Source organism: Paralichthys olivaceus, chromosome 6 (genome assembly GCF_024713975.1).
Source record: "Paralichthys olivaceus isolate ysfri-2021 chromosome 6, ASM2471397v2, whole genome shotgun sequence".
Taxonomy (NCBI): domain Eukaryota; kingdom Metazoa; phylum Chordata; class Actinopteri; order Pleuronectiformes; family Paralichthyidae; genus Paralichthys; species Paralichthys olivaceus.
The window spans coordinates 21,937,758-21,957,106 of NC_091098.1; the positions used below are offsets into that span (position 1 = coordinate 21,937,758).

The window sequence follows — 19,349 nt, forward strand, 5'->3', positions numbered from 1 at the left end:
GTATTTTGATGTGACCACATCTTTTTCAGGGCATTTGTGAAGAGCTGCAGCTGGATTTTCATGGCAAAGTGAAGAGTGTTCTTATGCAGCATTTCTTAAAAAATATGAACTGGTTATTAAACAAGCAGTTTCTTAATATTCGCTGAGTGTGCATGAAAACAAAAATGCTTTCCTGCAAGTTAAGAGGTGAAACTAATCAATTAAGGCAATCAAATTAGTAGGGAAATACATCCCACTCGATTCTCTGTATTGCTGAGATAGGCGAGAAAAATCTTCATAATTACACGACTGCCTGTTGTTGTCTTAGACGTGCCCTCTAGATAATGCAGCAGGATTGTGCCCAAGCAATTATCTCCCATGGGTTTTAATCAGTCCTTTGACACACACAAAGAAGTTTCAGAGGGGAAAATAAGTATGGTCTCAAAGTCTGACACACGCGTTGGCAACTCCGGCTCACAGGTTAAAAGAACAAACATTTATTGATACTGTGAACTATTAAAGAGAAACAAAGGGTACATCTATAATTCTGTTTATTCTTATGACATTGGGGAGAAAGGTCATTATTTGTAAAATATGTGCAACTCTCCTCTAAAGTGCAAGAGCTTGAAAACACCAAGTCAAGTATATGGGCATGATGTACAGTATAACCTTTTTCTGTTGCAGTAAAACAGATTCTTATCCCTTTGATGGAGCAGCAGAATCTATTGTACACAACAACAAAACAAATTTGAAAACAGCAAACACTATGGTAGCCTCCCTTCACTAAATCCACGAAACCCTTGTTGTCTCACACCACAATTTTAAACCAAGCTGTGAAGCTGAGGAAGGGTTTGTGGGTCAACTCGGAAATAGACAGAAACAGGAAGCAGAGGGAAGAGAGAGACCTCAAAGTGGTCATCAAAATCAATGCTGTCATTCGTTAGCACTCTGAGTAGGGACCTTGCAGATAACAAGCAATGGGGCAATAAGCACAATGAAGGAGTGTGAAATGATGTGGGAACACGAACAGACAGCAGCTCTGGCCCGCCTCAAAGGACCGGGACAACATGGCTGTCAACATCTATTCGGCTAACATCATTAACACTAACAGCATTGGCTTGAAGTCCCCTTGCAGCCTCATTTCATCTCAGGGCACAGTGAGAATAAGAGAGGGAGTTTTTACTAGATTCTAGATTTAGACATTTCTAACCTCTCTTCTTTTTTGTCTGTAGGAATTGCTGGCACACCGGTGGTCTTCAATGTGAATGGAGATGCTCCTGGTCGCTATGAAATCTACCAATACCAGATGGCAAATAACACAACAGAGTACAAGATCATCGGCCACTGGACAGATCAGCTCCACTTGGACGTATGAGTTTTTCTAAATATAAGTTAAAATGTTTATGGAGGAGTAAACTTTAGGGTTTTCTGATAATGCGAGTGACTGATTTGCGCTAGTCATCAGGCTCAATATCTACATTAGGTCTCGAGCCATCAACAACAAAAAAATGATTTATATTCGTACCATATTTGGACATTAAGCATTTCATTACTAATTTAATCTACAAGAAAGACAAGGAATGCACCATACATGAGATTGGTAAAAGATGTGACTTTCCATTTGTATTTATTTTCCTTCTAAAGTGCCAGAGCCATCTCTTGATGTGCAACCATTATATGTGACATTTACAGCAAGGCTAATATTGCTACACACAGTAGATGGTATTCACCTTCTCATAACATATCACTGTTATCAAAGATTATGCAGAATGCATCTTCCTTTTGTCAAGTTTTACAGAGCAGCAGCCGACAGCATAATATTATTAATAAATCCTCCTCTTTCCTGTCGCCTTTACAAAGTGTAAACACACAGGCAAACAAATGCTTAGATCCGAAACATTTCCACTGAAAATGCACATTAGTTAACAATGGAATTGCCGCATCAACCTTATTTTGCCATTGTGGAGTCGATTTAACCAGTTTCCTCTTCAACATATCATATGGAACACAGAATCTAAGTGTTGCCTATGTTTACATCAAAACTGCTTAGTTTCAAACTTTGTGAGAAGCAATCTTTGAAACAATATTGAGGAACATGTATTATTTTCATGAGAAGCATAATTTATACATGAACCCTCAGGCATTTTTATTTTGTTAATGTGCATACTGCAGGTACAGTATTTATTTTAGACATGAATGTTTTGAGTTACTACTGCACTCAGATCCACTTAGCAGCTTCACACGCATGGCACTAAAGTCCAAAATAATTCAAGAAATCCATATGAAGATATTCTAAACCACAAAACTAATCATCCAGGTATTTGTTTCAATAACTAAATACTCCGTATCTAGACCATATTCAACTTAATAAGGTCGGAATAAGTATTGTGTTCTGACAATAAGTTCCATGCAACAGTACGGGCAGATGTTACCGCCTCGCACTGCGTTGACACTGCAGTCCCACGAAGCTCGACTCTATTTACTTAACGTTATTCAAGTACAAGAGACATTCCACGGAATCAATTAAACAGCAGTCATTTCCAATAATTCAGTGAGCTTATACAATGATGTATTACAAAACACCACTTTCATTTGGTGAATATGCGATTTACAGTTTGTTCATTCTATTCTACCAAATCTAAATTGAATTTTGTGGTCATGCATTATGTCATGAACTAATTATACTGAGTTAGTGAAACAATATGCATCAGTGTTTTACTACACTTGCCCTCAAAGGTTATTTTGATGATGCTTTTTAATTTTGATTTGATTATAAACTTGTCCAAGTGAAAATTCTGAGCAACTGCATTATTTTGTTTTTTCAGGTTGTATGTGAGTTATGGTGTTGATATGGTGAAATTCCACAAAACCATGATGTCCTGTCTCATACTTTTGCCTGCAGATCAATGAGATGCAGTGGCCTGGTGGAACACAAGACATCCCAACCTCTATTTGCAGCCAACCTTGCCGTCCTGGCCAGCGCAAGAAGACAGTGAAGGGAATTCCATGTTGTTGGCACTGCGAGAATTGTGATGGGTACCAGTACCAGGCCGACACTTACACCTGCAAGATGTGCCGATTTGATTTGCGGCCTAATGAGAACCACACTGGCTGCGATCCCATTCCCATTGTTAAGCTGGAGTGGAGCTCCCCCTGGGCAGTCATCCCTGTGCTAATCGCTGTCTTCGGCATCATGGCCACATTGTTTGTGGTCGTCACCTTTATACGCTACAATGACACACCTATTGTTAAGGCATCAGGTCGAGAGCTGAGCTATGTGCTGCTGACGGGTATTTTTCTGTGCTATGCTACAACATTCCTCATGATCTCCACTCCTGATGTGGTAATATGCTCACTGCGACGGATTTTCCTGGGCCTGGGTATGAGTATAAGCTATGCAGCACTGCTCACCAAGACAAATCGGATCTACAGGATTTTTGAGCAGGGCAAGATGTCGGTCAGTGCCCCACGATTCATCTCCCCAGCATCCCAGTTAGTCATCACTTTCAGCCTGATATCAGTGCAGCTCCTCGGAGTGTGCATCTGGTTTGGTGTTGACCCGTCACAAGCTATCATCGACTACGAGGACCAGCGTACAACCAATCCCACAATGGCCCGTGGTCTTCTGAAATGTGATATATCAGACCTGTCCCTCATCTGTCTGCTGGGTTATAGCATGCTGCTGATGGTCACCTGCACGGTTTATGCCATCAAGACCAGAGGGGTTCCCGAGACATTCAACGAGGCCAAGCCCATCGGATTCACCATGTACACCACCTGCATTGTGTGGCTCGCCTTCATCCCCATCTTCTTTGGGACCTCACAATCAGCAGAAAAGGTACTGGCTGATACTTCCACACTAACATTTCACATGACACAATGCTCAACATTTGCACAATTCATGCAAATAGAACTCTGACACAACAGGTAAAACAGGAGCAGAGCATGTAAACCTTTTCAATTAAAATTAGGAACTAAAATATGAGAATAGTATTTTGTCAATTATCCAACCAAGTTTGATCCCTTCTTACAGTTTATATTGTGTTGTCCGTGTACACAAGCCAACACACCCACTAAGGTTTCAGCAGTTTTATGTTATCTACAAAAAGGACAGTGACAGCAAGTGATTTAAATCCACTTGTGCATTTAGGGAGCCAGTTTTCCATTTAGACTATTTATACCTTCTTTGCGTCTCATTGTGAAGAAAATGGCCTCTCAAATCATGCTTGTTGTATAGGATCAGCCTTTATTCATCACGACATGATGGGCTTTGTGCTCCACTGTGGGGATTACGAGGCCTTTAGAGTCGAGTTGTGAGGATAACTGATTGACCAAAGTTTTCTGGCATGTTTGCTTTGATTGTTTTTCTGTGCGTGATTCAGCTTCACTGGGTGGAGATAATGAGTAGTCAATCACTGCACATTCATTCACACAAAAAAAGATAGTTTGTGAAGTAGCATTAAATTACAGTATTTCTTCCCAGTGTGAAGTCAATCACAAATTACCTCCAATAGTGGTAATTTGTAGTTGGTTCAACACAGATGCACAATAAAGACCAGACAGTTCTCTTCCTAAGGATTATTTTTACTACCACAGCCCATTAACATCTTCTGATGAATAGCCTTTTTGTGCTTTCCACCTGCCAATTAAAACAGTTTGTAGCTTTAGTCATGTTTTTAAGCTTTAAGTCCTTTATTCTATGTACAGAATGACAATTTAAACCCTATATTTAGCAACACAAGAATACATGTGGAATTACCCTGTGGCAGAAACCAGTATCCCTCATTGGCAGATGTGTTTTTAGTCGATTGGGTCAAATTCCTTAAGCATCAGCAGACAGTAAGGCTGCTGGCTAATGCTACGTGACTACTGAGCTGGTGACTTTTTAATATTTTCTGAAACCTATATCTAAGCTGTTGGCAGAACACCATAGGCAGAAGGAATATTCTTTTTAACTTGTTTATCATTTTACATCAACACAGCACAAGGCTTTCCCGTGTGCTCTGTGACAAAGTAAGGAGCTCCCTGGATATAAATACAGCTGGGGATGAGACAAGCAGCTAATCCATAAATAATCTCTATTATATATTTCATTTCTTCATCTCTGCCACTGAGGAGCAGCTGGATAAACTGAGTTCAGAAATCACTCTCAACCCAACAGTGTTCCAATAAAATCAATTTGGAATTTAGGCAGTTTGAAGACTTGAAGGTCATTTACAAAAGAAAACTTGCAATCAAATCACAAACTATTAAGTATTACTAACAAACACAGGGTTAAATTTGGCACTTTGTTTCATTTTCCAGTTTTCAGAGAAGGAATTTGGTTTATATGCCATTCACCTAGTGTTGTCTTGTATGCACCATGTGACTGTCCAGAAATTGTATATTGTAATACTTATTCAATAATCAAACCATCAATAATTAAACAAGTGATCCCTGTAGACCACATTTGACTTAACAGGCCTTTGTACAGCAGAAACCTATAGCACAGGTGATACATGACACATTAACAATGGCTGAGTTTAACTAAGTTTCTCAGTAACCCACATTCACTATGAAAAAAATGACAAGCATCCTGGATGGAATATAGTTGTATGCAATGTAATGTTATTCATTTCAAATTTGCGTTTAATTCCATGACATGAAAAGAAAAATATGCAGTGAAAAAAGTCTACAGGCATTTCTCACAGCTCATATTTTGACTTGCCATAGTAGGAAAAGCACCGGCGCTACTAATTACTGACATTAATGATGGCTTCATAATTCTCACATGTCCCAGAAAGTGAACGAGCCTGAAACCAAAGTAGCCACATGGAATTAATTATTCGTATTATTTACAACTTTTCTTTTTAACGATGACATGTTAGCCATATGGTGTCCTTGGGCCAACAAGAGATACACAAGATAAAATATTTGTCCAGTAATTTATTCTATGTTCAGAAAACCTTAACCCTGAATAATTATATAAAAGAACTTGGGAGGAGAAGTGGATGTGTGTTTCTGCTGTCGAGTTTTGCGTGCAGATAAGAACAGCTCTGGCAGCTGTCTGCACATGAGATCTGATGCCTAATAACAAAAAGGAGCAATCCAGCTTCACATAAACTTCATAATGGTTCAGCTCGCTGAGGTTGCTGTTCCCAGCCCTGTTCTCTTGCTGTACCGATGGAGCAGATTGGCAATCATATCGACGTGTCAGAGAAAATTTATGTCAACGGGGCCGATAGAAGTGGACAAGGGTCTTGGCTCCCCTCACAGAGTGACTCCACTCTGTACTCCAGAGGGGTAACAATATTGTTCTGTACTCACCCCAGGCCACATGTAATCTTCTCAGGAGATTACAGCACTCCCTGTCTATTGCAGAGAAAGGCTCCTGTTCTGCTTGCTGTATGACAGAATACAAAGCCCCATCCCTTCCATTTAGCACTGACATTATTTTTCTCAACTAACATTTTATTAGGATGCTTAATTTTCAAAATAGCTTTTTGTTTTAATCACATCAACATCATAGTCACTGTATGAGAAATTCTGTTATTTCTTTATTTTGGTAGATGCTTTCTCACTTGTACTGAATGCATACCAAAAAAAAACAATGTCCTAGGCATGCAAAAAATTGTGTGGCTGCATTGCCCTTTTGTAAACATAGGTAGTATGATTATAACTCCATACTGACATTTAGCTAACGCTTAAACTTTCATGATGACAAAAAAAGGTACTAAAGTTCATGATGCTGAAGCGTCAAAAAACTCATATACTAACAACATATGTCATAGCCCCATATTGGGAAACATCATCCATTACTGTTGACATGCTGGCATGGTGCAGAGCGCTGTGGGCTATTCCCATGCCAAACGACTCAGTCATTTGTGATGTCTGAGAATGTAATGTCAGACAAAACCTCAGGCAAAAGTCCATGAAGGATGTCTGCCAGCTGTGTTTCCACTGTACACTATTCGCCCTGCGTTCATCGGGCAGCAATTTTCAACCAAGAGGTGAAATCAGTTGTTGTCCTCTTCCTCCTTTTTTCTAATTATTGTTTCTGACACTTTAGTACTGGGTACAGACGGCGTACGAGCTCTGTGAATTAACCCTTTAAATCTGTGAAGAATTGACAACTTCAACCTGAAGAAATAATTGTTTTCAAAATGATCTTCTGTATTTGGTCTATGCAGCTTGTCAGTATCAAGTGTCAGTTTTAAATATGATCTAGTTATATTTTTACAGCCACTGCAGTGACTCACCTCAATCCCTGCATCAACAAATCAGAGATGGACTGTGTATGAGCACCGGGGTGATTATCATAAATGAAAAATCATTGGCAGCCACTTTTAATGTGCTTTAGGATGTTTTTTCTGCTCCTTCATTGTTGCCTGTGGCTATATATCTGCTACCCAGCTGTGAGTTGCAGCTGTTATAGACCTCAGAGATTAAATCCTTATGCTGTAAAAACATTTATCCACAGAAAACTTAGACAACCATAAGATAGGAGGAGGTTCTTCTATTAGTTGCATATCATAAATTAACAAACACAGCAATGAAAATGGAATTTAGAAGTGAAGAAACTAGCATAAAAGAATGTGAATAAAGGGCAGTGTATGCAAATGTAAGTGCTTTGTTTGTGAATTTGTAGTTAGGTGCAACCACTACCTTTACTATACACATAATATACGACTTTTGTCTGTCCTACAGGAGTCTTTTTTTAAACTGCAGGCTCACCCTTCAGTACCGTGTGCTGTGCTTAACCTGACAGTCTAAAACAACAACAACCACTGCCTATCACTGAGTTTAACCTAAACAAATGATTATGTTTTGTCTCTTACACAATACAGATGTATATCCAGACCACAACCTTGACCATCTCCGTAAGCCTCAGTGCTTCTGTCTCTCTGGGAATGCTCTACATGCCCAAGGTCTACGTGGTTCTCTTTCATCCAGAGCAGAACGTACCCAAGCGCAAGCGCAGCCTGAAGGCTGTAGTCACTGCAGCCACCATGTCCAACAAGTTCAACCCTAAAGGTGGCCTGAGGCCCAATGGAGAGGCCAAGTCTGAACTCTGTGAAAGTCTTGAAACACAAGGTTAGTATCACGACTAATGGAGCAATAAAAAGAAGAAAAAGTAACAGCAACAAAAAAAACTCAACCAAGAATTTATCCCTATAATGTATTGAATGGTTTCTGTGAGAAATGGTTGCAGATAAGGTACAATATATATATATATATATATCACAATACAGTACACCATTTGAAAATAATTAACTAACTTTAAGTGACAACACAAGCGATGACAATATTACGAGCTCAGTTAAGTTCTGTTTCAGTACCAGCTGTCAGTGACCAAGTCTGGACTCAGTGTTTCTCATTAATTACCTGGACGATGGCAGGCGACCATAGTCTAATTTGTCCTGTCACAGGTTCATAATGATCCCAAATATGTTTACGCTTCTCATTATGACAGTGTGCATGTTCTCCCTGTGTTTGTCTCTGGGTGTGACACCTTCCTCCTACAGTCCAAAGACATGCAGACTTGGGTTTGATTCATTTAAACTCTTAATTGACCGTTGGCTCTGTGGTGGGCTGGTTTTAAGGATAAGCGGTGTAGATATTTCTCTCCCACAATTGTATTAACCCCTCTGTCATATTCAGAGTGGCCATCGGCAGCATCCGGAGAAATCCCACCCAGTTAGTGGCCCGGTGGACTATATAAATATCCATCAAGTTTTTATCTTCATCTGCAGGCAGGCAGATCTCAGCAAACAACATTGACAGTTTGTGCTTTAGCTGAGCACATTCCATATACCCCGGAAAACATGTATCAGCAAGCAGGCAGAACTCAGCACAAGCTGTGTACCTGTCATTAGATTCTATCTGCAGCTACTTCCACAGATAAAATCTAATTATATTTTGAAACACTGATAGCTGATTAGCCTTTAACAAGAATAGTGTTCCTAATAATTAAAATTGTTTAGTGTAAGGTTAAACATAGGTAAATAACCCACAGGTTAATATGTGCAATATATATATATCTTCTTTTATCGTCCAAGATGCAATACTATTATAAATATGTTTCTCACTGAAAATATAAGAAATGCTTTTAAAAGGTAGAAAGCCACTGTTCACTTTCACCGGGATAATCCAGTATTTTCAATACATGGGAGAGAATAATAGTTTCATTCTAGCTTATTCTCACCACAGTGGATTTATAAATTGTGACGCGCGACAGGGTGACCACACTATTCTGATTTTGAAAGGGACGAAAGAGATGTGTTAGCTCAGTGTTGAATAGGAGACTATTTCAATCACTATGATAAAGTGTAAGAGTAGGCAGTCCCTGTGTGGGGGCAGGTTTGGATCCAATCAAGCAACCCCCATGTTCTAATAACTGAAGGTCCTGATTTTACACTCTGACAAGCTGCACACTATAGAATGATGTGTATTACCACTACAGAGCCTGTGCCCTCACTTTCTAGCATGCCTTTTTTTGACGTGAGAATGAAGTTGTTAATTCCATCATATTATAGAGCCCTTTTACAGGTGCTGATTCTCACCCTCTGGTTTGAACTGTGAATCTAACAAATGTTCTTTGTGCTTATGTGTCAGACTGTGTTGAGGGAGGGGAGCCTTGTGAGGGACTTTAGGCTCTCAGGTAACCTAATTAGATAATGATTTTGCCCTTTTACTATCTGTGACCACTCTTTTTACCCGGTGAATTTCTGCCAATGTTCACCAGAACACCCATGCCTGCATATACTATGCACAAAGCATCACAGTTGCCCCTGGCCAATATACAACACCCTGAATGACACAGCACAGTAATCACGCACATTTACAAATTCATCTCTGACCAATAGACATTGACTTGAATGGACAATATAAGTGTGTGGCACTGTAAAAATGGCCAATCAGCATGGTAAAGCCTGTTAATGTGGGAAGATGACACCACTCTGCCTGAGTGCAGGAGACAAGCGATAGCCATGTGTCCCCTATAATTTGTTTCCCTGTTGACAAAAGGAGGAATATGTGGTAATGGGACAACAACAACAATAAGAGTGAACAGGAAAAGACAGATGGGTCTGCCAGCTCCAATTCTTTCTGGACCATCTATTCTTTATCTTGGCCTCGCAGCACATAAATATTCAAATAAGGTTCATTTATCAATGCTTCTCTTGGAAGAGATGCTTTGGATGAAATGGCGAGAAAACCGCCCCCATTCACACATGAACGTGGCACTGACAAATATACGGAAACATTTACCATTACAGAGCTCTACTCTACAGCACTTTTGCCCTTACTCTGGCTTTCTTCTGATTGGATTCATCCCCTCTGACATATTCAATCAGCCAAGGCTGCTGTGGGCAGATTGGCAGATTGGTAGTGTGATTACCTCCACGGAGCATGCCCGCTGAGGACAATCTTATTTTAAAAAATGACAAACAGGTACATGCTGACACTTGCACACAGACGTGTGTGCAGACAAGCATGACTGCACGCATCTACACAGGTACTGTATGATATGACAGTGACGTTTGACCAGCAGTTAGCTTCTTATGGTCTCTGTGGTCTGCCCTCTGTTCATCTGTCTAATGTGTTTTATTCACAGCCGATATAAAATCCCTTGATACGTGAAAACATTCAAGAATAATGAGCATTTATCAAAAATTGATGAGCAAACTTGTAGTGCCAAGTCAGATCACATATTGTCTTAATATCATTTTACATCTAATATGCTGTTCAAAACAGTGTCACACTGACTGCTGCTGCATGCTTTGCTTGGTGCACAGAGAAATCTCAGGTCTTTGCATGTGGTAAAAGACTTGCATATGAATGAGTCCTGTTGCATTTTATACTAATGTTGTGATCTGCTTGGTGATTTTTGAGACAATTTCATGATATAATCAGCTGTGAGGAAAACATTAACAGTTTTCCTTAAGTCAATGAATAGCAGGTACCTATGACCATCGCCTCAGCCACTGATTCTGAATCTGCATCAGTGTGTTGAATAATTTGTTGGGGGTATGTTGTTAAAATTCCTGAGGTATTGATGTGCTTTAGAAATTAATGGTTCAATCTCAGCATTCATTTTTTTTTTTTTTTTTTTTTCTTACAATATTATTAATTAATTTTAAGGATGTTTTAGAGCTCAAGCAATTAATCCATCAGCAGAAAAACAATGGCTATTTCTACAACTTATTCATTGTTACAAATATTTTTCAAACCAATATCACAAATATTATCTAGTTCTGTTGAATGTGGGAATTTTTCTGTTCAATATTATTGTAGATAGAATATTTCGTAGTTTCAGTGTTAGTTCAGACAAAACAATCCGTTTAATTTTTATAGATTGATTTAAATACTTATTTGTGAACTTGATGATCAGAACGATTAAAAATAGTATTTGCAACCCTTTATTTTACATCAGTGCAACAGTTCATTCTGAATCTTCATCTTCACAAATGACACATTTCAGTTGAAATGCAGTCGAACTGCAGACAAGATGTAAAAACCTGCTTGAAAACGTTATAGTTTTGAATCTCACCTGTTGCACTTATAACCTTTTTCTTTCTGCGACACTTTTTCCTTCCAGTGCTGGCCTCCAAGCAGACTTACATAAGCTACAGTAACCACGCCATCTAAGACAGAGACGCACCGTGGAAGTGGAGCGAGGGCCTGCCTGAGGAGAAATCACCTGATTCTGGGGAATAGTGGAGAAACACTGGAGGACTTCAACACTTCTACAGCGGAGGGGACTGGGGTGGAAAGATGGGAATTTGTCACTCCATAAATAGAAAGGATGTCATATTTTTCTAGAGAATCAGGTAAAGGCTCGGATGCCAAAATTTACGAGATAGCGAAATGATCTGCAGGAGGGAGGTGGGAGACGTTGGGGAGATTGGACACTTAATTTTCCTCTTCCCACCCTTTCTGAGATGTGAACGAGAGTTGAACAGTGATGGTTCCAGATGCAGGCTGAGTGAACACCTGGAGCCAACAGTAAGTTTTCCTTCTGAAATGTATAGCACACAATTTCAGTTCTCTCTGAGGCTGATCCATTTTTCTCATTCCAACAAAAACAGGGAAAAAGAGAGTTCTGTTTTTGCTCTAGTCAAATGCAGTTTACAAGATGAAAGAGTAAAAACTATATTCATTATTTTTGGTTACTGGTATTATTGTGAAAGCTGCAGTACTCTCCAAACTGTACATGCCTTACTATAGTGAATTCAGTATTCCCACACAAACTGACCACATCTGAAACACCTGAAAATAAAGCCGTGGGTCATCCCAGCATTTTTTTTTTATATAAATGTTTCATAATGATGATGATGCCATCATCTTGGCAAACCTAGTGTACAGTCCCAGAGCATGCTTGTGGGAGCATCACGTGTACTGTGCTGTGTTGTCAAACGTCTATGGAATGCAACATTTGTCATGGTTGTCATTCACAGTGGAGATGTCATTTTGAACCATTACCCACTGGGTTACCCTCTGCTCAATAAAGAGTCATTCAAAACACAAGGAGCCAAACCTTTATGGTTTCCAACACACTCTATAAATGTCAGCCAGGACTTGGAGACTTGGCGATGCATACAAGATTTATTGGCCCTTATTTATCATGCGCTTGTTGAAGCCTTCTGAAAGTCAAGCAGTTAGATGATTGGAGGAACTGAAGATGCAGCATTGCTTTAACTACAACACTAAAGATGCTTTTCTTACAAATAACAAAGCAACCAAGGTTGTTTCCATACCACGCCATGTTTTTTGTATTTGTGTATTTTTGTCTGAATTTCTAGTGCAGAGGGTCTAAATTAACATGGTTGAGACATTGTGTTGTTAGTGCAGTGCTTGATAACGTGCTTGATTTTTGCAGGAATAATATACCACACCAGTCTGTTGTCATATTCATTTTAAAGCTTGAAAGTAAGGAATGGACACTATTACACTAAGACCCACTGTTATCTGTGATAGGTGCACAGATTACCTGTGCCTCTTGCAAACTTTTTCTGGATGAATATTTCCCTCCTCTGCATCATGAACTTTGATGCTGCAGTAGAGATGATTCATGAGAGGTTTAATAGTAATTTTGGTGCAAAAATTAGACTCATGTAGCTTCTCAGCAGGAAGACCCATTTGGAGAAGTTGCAATCGCAGTTTCATCAAAGAGCAAAAACATAACTAGGTGGATGACATACTGTACGCAGCGTGTGTGAGTGTATTAACTTCTAACTGACTCAGTATGGCCTGTGTTCGTTTAAATTTAAATAGTCTCCACAGTCCTTGAGAATTAGATTTTGGCAATTGAGAACTTCTCATGTACGTACATTTAACAGTCACTTCATTAAGCCTAATACTTTGGATTACATTTACCATAGACCTATATTGAGTAACAGTGTCGACCATACTGTGGATTAAGTCCGAAGCTATGCACAGCTTTCTACCTTATTAAGCTCATCATTTGTTTGTTTTTTATATGACCATGTGGTAGCGTTTTGAGGCTGTCCACAACAAAACCCCTGTAGGGCTCTTACATTATTTGAGTAGCCTACTGGCATTTCTAAATTTAAAAAAAATAGAGCTAGAAAAACAATTAGAACAATTAGGTTATTTTTTTAAGAAATTACAATAATTCATCTCTTATTGAAACATTAAACACACACACTATGCAGTGTGTTAGACAAAGGGGCAAGGTTACTTAAAAAGGAGATTACTAAAGAATTTTGGAGCAACATATAAAGCTGTCAAACATGGAAACTAGCCAATGATCTGTTTGCTGTGTGTTTCAATAATTCAAACAGGGTAGAGTCTATTAAGTAATTATTCACTAAGGTTTTATTGGAAGTAGAGTTCCGGCCTCTGCTGTGTCGCAGATGCTGTGTGTGTGTGTGTGTGTGTGTGTGTGTGTGTGTGTGTGTGTGTGTGTGTGTGTGTGTGTGTGTGTGTGTGTGTGTGTGTGTGTGTGCGTTGTCAAACACCATGCCATGGAGAGCAGAGAAACCAAACACACATAGATGAGTCAAAGTTTTGCATTGTAGAACCCTGCAGCAAACACTTGTTAAGCAAACATACTAATTCATCCACATAAACATTTTATGAAGATTTGACTTTGATATATTTTACTACGCCTCCAGTGTCCACATTGAGATCAGTTAGCGTACGTCCAAGACAACTAAAAAACTAAAAAACTTTGAAGAAGAATAGAATGGTTGATGGTTTTTATGTTTGCTAGCCGTCTGAAAACTGGTCTCATCTTAACCTCATTCCAGTGTCTTGAATCAATATGTCAATGTCCAAACCTGAGGACTGATTTGTGTATTTACTTGCTAATGGCTGCTAGCTGCTCAGCAGCTAACTTGTTCAAGCAGTACTGCTTAATTACACATTTCCACCCACACATGTGGACTGACGATTCTATTGCCTTTACACTTGTGTTCAATTTGGTCACAATGCGTTCCTACAGATGGTGATGATGGTTTGAGCGATTGGATCATAATCCATCCTAAATATGTCTTGGGTGCATTTACACCTCTTTTTTCATGTGGTTAAGGACTATCTGATCTACCTATCTGTCTACAATCTGATCAGGTGCGGGTGGGCTGCATCCATCCTTCACAACAGGAAACAGCAAAGATATGCAGCGAACCAGAGAGGGATTTAGTCAAAGAACCAGATCCAGGATTTGAATTTGTCAGGTGGTCAAAAGGATGACTAACAGGATACTAAAGTTGTTAATATGTCGATGAGTCCGTAGTGTCTCATTTTTTTGTTTGATCAAGTGGTAAAAAAACACATAATGCAGCTTAAAACTTCGACTGAGATATCATCCTCTTCTAAGACTAAGATAAATGATTTGATTTTCATGATCCTGCACCTTTTATTTACAAATAGATCAGGTGGACATATAGCTGCTTGAAAAATAAGGGCCAGTGCCTTCATTCTGTGCCTCATATACCCATTAAATTACCCTCCCATTCCTTCCCTTCATTTTGCTTTTGCATCCATTACCTTACAAACGTGTTCCGTTCAAATATAAGAAGAAAAGGATTACTTTACAGTTTCAAATTGTGTGTGTGACCTTTATTCATGTCTCTGATCTCTAAAGTACTTGTTATACACTCTGGAATTTGTCTCATTTAATGTTAGCCTCAGCGATGCAAAAATCTGTATGTTGCATGTCAAAAGTCATAACAAGTCATGTGAACACTTTAAGAGAAAGGTGTAATGTCCAAAAGGAAAACTACTGCAGAGGATTATAAATAACAAATATTTTGGTTTGATAAATTATTCTCTCAGCGCTCAGCTTCAACAAAAGTCTAAGATGTTGCCGCAAATGTTTTCTCATCATTTAATAAAAAAGTATTGTTTGTGGGATTGTTTGTGTTTGTGAATATGATCATTTCTGTTTTTTGCCACAAACCATTTAGTTTTTCTAAAAACACTTTGTCTGTGTTACAAAATAGAATATGTAAGTGCTGACTGAAATTAAATGGCAAGTTAATGTTCGTTATTAAAATGGATTGATCATGTCTGCTTTATGTACTGAATTATTTAAAAAAAAGAAAGATATAAAAATAATTACAGTGCCTGGATATTTATGAATTACCTATAGAAAAAAAATGTGTAGAGCATGTTCATTTTTATACAAGATATTTCTAATAAAAGACTGTTTTGCTAATAAAGTGTTTCTGTTTTTTCATGTGATAACATATTTCATGAGCAGCTCATTTTATTGAAGACTAACTTCATCATAAGTACCATGTAAGGAACAGAACCATCATCATCAGTGATCATTACCTCCACCAGGGAGATTATGTTTCACCCCTGCCTATTTAGATTTTTGATTTGTTTATTTTTTAGCAGGATTACATAGAAATTACAGAACAGATTTCAACAAAACTTGGAAGGACGGGACGTGGGCCAAGAAATAACCCAATAAAGTTCAGAGCAAAAGTGGCAAATCCAACATATTTTCACTGCTAGCGATTTTGTGTTTGTGTGATTCTGCTGACAGACAAACAGATTCAATCATAACCTTGGTTCAGATAAGGAAATGATTCAGACACCCAGGGTTTCATCCATCACAAACCTAAAGAACCAACCTGTCGAATTAGCAGTATTTTGCAAACTGAGCTGATCAGAAAAAAATGTCCTGAGTCTCTCTCTCTCAAGTCAGTTGTATAATATTTGCTGACAGAATGTACTGAGTACATGAAGTGTTCAGGTTACTCTACGTGAATGCACTTGGAGACTGGTGGATAATTCATCAACGTGATTCATAAAGAGTAGAAACAAACGCCCAAATCCTACATGACAGCTCCCATGGCTGGCCCACAACTAAGACATGTACTTTTGTGGTTTGTCAGGGGAGAGGTTGTGAAGGAAATGAATTTCAGCATTAGTCCAAAACATGAAATTGTAATGTGAACACAGGGAAGATCTCAAGGACTGTGTGACTTATGAATAAAGAACATTTTCAATGTGTTGAGACTTATGCAGAGACTGTAATGAAACATGAACACAAGTAAAATATAGCCTAGAATAAAATGCTGGATGCGCATTGTGAGTTTCACCAGTAATCAGGAAAGCCACAACCTCAACCTCGGTTTAATGGTGGATCAATATGGTCAGCTACACCTTCAGCACAAGCCTTGAACAAATTGAGAAAATATCATACCATCTATAAAAGCAGGCAGAGTTATGAGCCTCTGAAAATGAAAAGTAGAGCTAGTGAAACTTTACTGTGGATTTATTGCAGGGCTGGAATTGCCACCTGGGTGATCACTGATACGGCGCTATCATTAGCCTTGTGTTTGCTAAGTGAATCCCTTGCCCTGTACAATTAGCAAAACAGCAGTATGTACAAAACTGTACTGTCTTTTCCTCACTGTGATAGATAGAAGACTGTCTAAGGAGAGAGAGGACATTTTTCAAGTTCTCATAAAGTCTCTCCTCCCTGCTGCTAACTTCCCCAGCACTATACTGCAGAGCATTCCAGAAAACAAGTCTCTACCACTAACGGCCGTTGCTGTTTTCTTCAATTAATGTCTTAATTTTTCTTAGGAATACTGTCCTAACTAATAAGACAAACTTAATGAGAAAACAAAAACGCCTTGGCAAGATGTAGCCTTTTAATTTGCAGTTTACCTTTGGTTGTAGTTTCTAAATTCAAACCATCTTAGATGCACAAACAAACACATTGCACACACATTAACAGTAAACAATTAGTAATCATTTAAGTCTTCATTCAGGTACCAGCTGTAAACCACAACTCAAACAATGGCTTTCAGATTCCGAACAGACTAATAAATATCAGAGCCTTTTCTGTCTTTTTTTAGCTTATTGAAGGTAACTCTAACAATGCATTACAATTAAGATCTGTGTGATTGTTGTTTAATAGATCAAGTAATAAATGATAAGTAAAACTACTGGATCCAACCTGGAGTGGAAATGTTCATACAAGACACAGCAAGAAACGTAGACTCTACAGTGAGTGAGCCTTTAAATGCCCAGTGTTGCCCATTGCAACCCTGCCTCCTAGATTTTTTTCCAATTACACACTACACCATATTTTATTAACGCTAAAGACATGGATGAAACGCATAATTGTCACAACAGACACCAGGGTTCCAGGGTCAGTGGTTATGCACCGGTTCTTCCAGGTCATTGACATGTCCAGTTAAACACACACAATCCCAAAATATCACTGTTGTGATATGTCGAAGGTCAGAACTACAGTAAACCTGCTTGCAGTGTGACTTCCCAAAACCCTGACTGTTACTGAATTCTATTATCAGACATATTTCACAGACGTGTCATTTACACTTCCAGAGTAGAAAACTGTGTTGCAATTTCACATCTGACCACTGGGGCAATTTATCGGCGAGACTAAATTTGCTTCACCATATATGAACCCTTCATAATTCTCAGATTCACAGGCAGGGGAAATATTTTTGTCATGGATGAGGATGAACAGTTCTGCCATAGAAAATTCCCACCGCAGAAAACTGATTAACTTGTCAAGCATGTGTAGTGTCACTGTGACAGCAGGACAGCCCCTGAGGGCTGATGATGTCAGACTATTTCGGAGAAACGTAGCCCATATTGTAAATACTACTCTTACCTTTTTCTCCACGCTGTCTGCTGGCTGTCTGATAACCACATACCCCACGTGTTCCTGCTCGGCACGGTTGTGAAATAATTTGTCACCAGTCATAATAATCAAAGCCAGCTGCCAACACATGTTCGGCATGGTCTTGTGTGTTTTGAAGGCACAGAAGTGTTAGTGCAGAGACAATTATTAAAACAGATGTAAATGGCAGCAGAAAATGATTAAAGTTCAGCCCCTGACAAACCGGAGAGAGCTGCTCACTGACTCCTGTGTTCAAACACCATCCCAACTCTCCCACTTTATTCTCATGCTTTATATTCATAGTATTTGTTCTGTGAAATTAGTACTTTGGGAGGCATTGAGGAATTAGTTAAGAGGCTTCTTTAATCTCTATTATTACCATTTTTAATGTACTTCCTTCTGTATTTAAACCATTTGTTTACTGTTGTGCAGTACTTTGTACTATGTGTTGAAAAGTGCTCTCATAGATAAAGTTATCAATCACTAACAGTAACAGGAAAAGTTGGGATCGAGAGAGAGAGAAGCAGTTTCCTCAATTTGTTCAGAACCCAAGACATAAGTTTTCATTTTCACATAAAAAAACAATTAATGACAAGCTTATACTCTGCATGTGATGACATGATTTGGCAAACCACCAAATATACCATCGTCTCATTGACCTTCCTGGCTTACTTATATGTACTAGAGAAGCATGTACGAGAATCTTGGGGTGGTGAAGAAAAACAGGCCTGTTGTCAGGTATGAATGTCAAAAGTCTTTGGTTAGACATCCAGAGTAAAAGAAATGGTAACTCTTACAGGGATGGAATGGAAGTCGAACACATACCGTCTATGCTAAAAGCTTTATATAGGAAGTTGCTTTACCGGTGATGTGTTAATTCCCTTTCTAGCCTGGAAGGTTCCCCCATCTTCACACAGGAAAAGCATTTACACTTAAATCATTTGCCTTTCTATCCACATTTCCTCAGAGATAGATTTTGCACTTCTGTTTGACAGAGAGGGTAAAATGATTTAGAGAAGAAGGTGAGGGGTGGTATTACAAAGTAATATAACTGTTTAAAAGCCGTCACCAATGCATAGAGCAATGCAGGATAAAACATGGTCTGAGGATAAATGGTACAAGTCAAAGGACGGTGATATGTCTTCAGGCTTTTTACACTCAATTAATAACCACACTATTAATGTTTTCAAACCTGTATCTCGTCAATGCAAGCTTTCACATTAGAGACAGAATTTCGCTGAGTACTATTGCAGCT

At 38.9% G+C, this 19,349-nt stretch overlaps 1 protein-coding gene and 1 long non-coding RNA gene across 8 annotated transcripts in view; one reads left to right on the forward strand and one right to left on the reverse strand.

Moving 5' to 3' along the window:
• LOC109635196 (metabotropic glutamate receptor 4-like) overlaps positions 1-15,640 on the forward strand; it is a 167,182-nt gene extending 151,542 nt beyond the window's left edge. The window contains exons 9-13 of one of the 2 annotated variants that reach the window (XM_069526000.1): positions 1,212-1,348; positions 2,882-3,817; positions 7,806-8,052; positions 9,574-9,619; positions 11,558-15,640. In XM_069526000.1, the coding sequence (XP_069382101.1) occupies positions 1,212-1,348; positions 2,882-3,817; positions 7,806-8,052; positions 9,574-9,611 (1,358 nt within the window). In that variant the 3' untranslated portion in view covers positions 9,612-9,619; positions 11,558-15,640. The remainder of the gene's footprint in view (positions 1-1,211; positions 1,349-2,881; positions 3,818-7,805; positions 8,053-9,573; positions 9,620-11,557) is intronic. The other variant, XM_069525999.1, reaches the window with a different exon arrangement.
• LOC138410437 (uncharacterized) overlaps positions 1-19,349 on the reverse strand; it is a 211,632-nt gene that overhangs the window by 152,637 nt on the left and 39,646 nt on the right. The gene's annotated exons all lie outside the window — the stretch shown is intronic.